Raw genomic sequence first — 3,878 nt, forward strand, 5'->3', positions numbered from 1 at the left:
AAACATTGCTTGCACTTAGGATTTCTCATTTTAGGTTTGACATCAAATTTCGATCATCAATCACCCTTATCACTTAAGCTGCATCTTCCTTGAGTTAGGGAGCCTATCAGTGTCTTTGAGTTGGTATTTCCCTTGGATTTCATCATCTCCTATCATAACATCCCTTCTTTTTGATCACTTATCTTTATGTCTATCCATCTTAGCACAAGTCAAACCTCACATTACAAATATTTTTCAGACCTAGAGTATCCTTAGTCCTTGCATCAAACATTATTCATCCTCATATCCCATTTAGGACTTAGGTGTACATCACTTTTCTATCACATAGCTTGCATTTTTGCATTGATCCTTATCATATCCCAATATCACCTTCCTATCATATAATTTGGACCTTAATCTTTGCATTGATCTTTAGTTACATCCTAATCTCACTCATATCATATAGTTCCTCCCTTTGCATTCTAGGCTTTCCATTCCATCTATAGTCGCATACATTATCTTAGGTCAAAGATCATAACTACCATATATGCCCATGACTACCTTGGCTAAAATTCAAGTTCTCAAAAGAACAATATATGACCTTCAATTCCAACAAAAGGAATCAACAACACCTTTCAAGAGACAAATTCAAGATATCAAGAACAACAAACTTCAAGAAATGCTAAAATGAATATATGATTTGGAACAACAAGTGATTGAAAATCAAAAGCCAACTCTCAAACAAGATCACAAGAAATCTTCACTGAGACAATGAAACATTTCTTTTGAATATCCCTCAAATAGATAGTTTACACCTTTGGGACAATCTATTGAGTTGTCTTTGAAAGAGCTTCTTGAGCACAATCTTATCACATTGACTAACACAACCCCACAAGGATGTAAATTTTTGAGTAACTATTGAGCGTATCATAGATAGAACAAGCATAAGATTCAAGACCTCCTTGATAATGGTATCATTCAAAATCGAAGATCCTAATGACTTACCTAAAGAGAAACGAGGCACTATTCCTAAGAATGATCAAAATCATGAACCTAAGTCTAGAAAAGCTCCACAAGTTGCCTCCATCTCTTCCATGATGCCTCCATCTCCTAAGGCTCCTCATGTTCAACAATTTAGACCATATCCCTCAAACAATGAACTTAATGATGAAACTTCTCATGTTGACCCTCAAGGGCTATCAACAGTACAAATCCAAGCTCATACATTTTTTTATATATAAATCCTTTATACGATTCAGTTATCTTAGATCCTATGCCATCATGCACTCCAATTCTAATCATATCCACTCTCGAAGGCCCCATCATGAAAAAACATGAACACCTTCCAAGAATCCCCCATGTAGATCAAAAATACTACCCCTTCCTTACAAGTGGCTCCATGTCAAGTGGATAATATGAAAAATAAAGAAACAAGTCCTATCATAAATCAAGATCAAGACACCAAAACTCTCCAATCCCATCCAATGGTTGAAAAATATCCTACCTCCCTAGAATCCCATGATGATCCCCTTATACCTTTCCATTTATTCCAAGATGATCCCCTTCCATCTCAAGAGGAAATCATCTTTTCAAATCCCATTCCTAATCCACTTCCTAAGAAAGATCATGATGCCTCTTCCACCTTTTCAAATGATCCTGTTCAAAATGAAGAGTCAAACACCATTCCTACTCTATCCAATGGTCCTCTTCCATGTGAAGATCAAATTATTCCTTCATCTCTTTGTCATAATCCTCCATGTTGACCTCAAGGATCCATCTTTCCTACAAAGTCCTCTCATGATCCTATCATTCCCGACATTCTACCTCCACCTCATAATGGACTCATGTCTTCTTCCCAAATAAAAGTGTATCCTACAAGTCAAAATATTTATAAAGGCAAAGGAGTAGATCTTCACAAGCCAGAACCCCTCCATATCAAAGGAAATATTAAGGGTCATGGCCTCAGTGACATTCCTGAAGACCTTGGTATCCCTAGTAAACCAAAATCCAAATACATGCCTTCCCCTTCATCCCTTACATCCATTTTAGGTCCCTATATCCCTCCATCACTTATGCAGGATCAAAAAAGACACACATTTGCGAGCACCTTCCATCCATCCACAATACCTCTTTATCATTCCTATTCATCCACAGATTCTTTTCCTTCTCCAAGCAACTTGGGTGCCAAGCATAAAATTTCAATATTCAAAAATCCACATGAATCAAAGGACCAACATGTCCCATCTAATCGACATGCAAAAACAAAGAAAAATTTGATCCAAAAAGAAAAAGAAATTTCCAAAAGGCCACAAAGGCCCACAAAGAAAGAAGAAAAGTCAAAATTTGTATGGCTTCCTAAGTCTTACATCGAGGCAATGCATTCTAAAATATCATAAAAAAATGAAAAATCAAGAACAATGTGGATTCCCAAGTCACTTGTACAGAACTTGTACACTAAAGAAAAATCAAAATTGGCATTCAAGTTTGGTACCCCAACTTCTCTCACATCCACTATCCTAAAACCTATTTCACCTCCTTTATCCATTTTGGCTCCTTGTGTCCTAAAATCCACATCAACCTTTCTATCAAAATCACAAACTCTGAAATCCACTATTCCTCCACCAGTCCACCACCCCTCAAGGTATGTGCCAATGTTGATCTTGCCAACATTTCCATCTAGCCATGCACAATTCTTCCAACATCCCATGCATTATCCAACACTTGTTTTTCACCCTTCCATCCCTCTTATCCAATCCTTTGCATAAATCCATACTCTAGTTCCTTCCAATCATCCATCTGATATTCCTTTTTTATTAACCTACCTACGTCTTTGAGAATACCTTCATAGTCATGATATATTGAAACACATATTCCAAGGGTATCATCAAAAGAAGCGAGACGCTTGATTCCTTCTTCCATATCCTATCAGGCATTCATTATCTTCCAAAAATTGAGAAAAAAAAATTGAAACAAAAAAGAAAAAAAGGAAAGAAAAATAATTTAGTCCATGTGTGAAAACCACTTCTTGTGGCGCTTTGGGAAAGTACCAATATGAAACCCTGGTAAGAAGGCATCATGTGTAATCCCTTATCTTCTTGAGCTATTCACTGGGGGCAAGTTCCATCCGTGTGCATCTCATCCTCCATTATCTCTCATTCACTCTATCTACACGCATATCTATTTTCCACCTTTGATCTTGACAAGGTTGAAGACCTTTTGCAAGCTTTACGTGTCCTATCTATTGCATCTGATCTACACCCTTCAGGTCATATCCTTCATTACCACCCTTGGATCTTGATTATTCTATCAAAAGCCATCTCTTGATATTGATCAAAATTAAGGACATAAAATATTAAAAAACCTCTTGACATGTCCAGTCCTTTAGATCACATGACATTCGTTACACCATTTCCTTTCTTTATATTGCTATATTTGGTCCCTATGCTTGGATTAACATGTTATCCTATTGTGAGATAGTCCTTCCAAATTGTATAAGCCTCTGCCATCATTCACTTGTCTATCCATGTCTCGTTAGTTCATTCACTCGCTCAAAGTCCCTCTTGCCTTGCTAGACACTAGGGGCAAACATGAAAAAATCATAAAAAATCATAAAATGTCTTGAAAAAATCATAAAAATCATAAAAAAGTCTTGAAAAAAAATCATAAAAATCATAAAAAAGACCTGAAAAAATCATAAAAATCATAAAAATCATAAAAATCATAAAATGTCCCGAAAAAACCTAAAAAATCATAAAGTCCTGGAAAATCCCTAAAAATTAAAATGTTTATAAAACCCTAAAAATCATAAAAATCCAAAAACATGTAATAAATATTGCAATGAAACAAACACTTCAGATGATCATGTAGCTTTGGAACTTCAACAAACTCATGACATCACA

The 3,878-nt window shown here is 35.9% G+C and overlaps 1 protein-coding gene across 1 annotated transcript in view; it reads right to left on the minus strand.

Moving 5' to 3' along the window:
* The window catches only part of LOC131876142 (S-norcoclaurine synthase 1-like), a 3,927-nt gene extending 1,029 nt beyond the window's left edge, over positions 1–2,898 (minus strand). The window contains exon 1 of the mRNA XM_059220938.1: positions 2,806–2,898. Coding sequence (XP_059076921.1) covers positions 2,806–2,898 — 93 coding nt within the window. The remainder of the gene's footprint in view (positions 1–2,805) is intronic.
* Between the last annotated feature and the right edge of the window lie 980 nt (positions 2,899–3,878).

Source organism: Cryptomeria japonica, chromosome 5 (genome assembly GCF_030272615.1).
Source record: "Cryptomeria japonica chromosome 5, Sugi_1.0, whole genome shotgun sequence".
In the NCBI taxonomy this organism is placed as follows: Eukaryota; Viridiplantae; Streptophyta; class Pinopsida; order Cupressales; family Cupressaceae; genus Cryptomeria; species Cryptomeria japonica.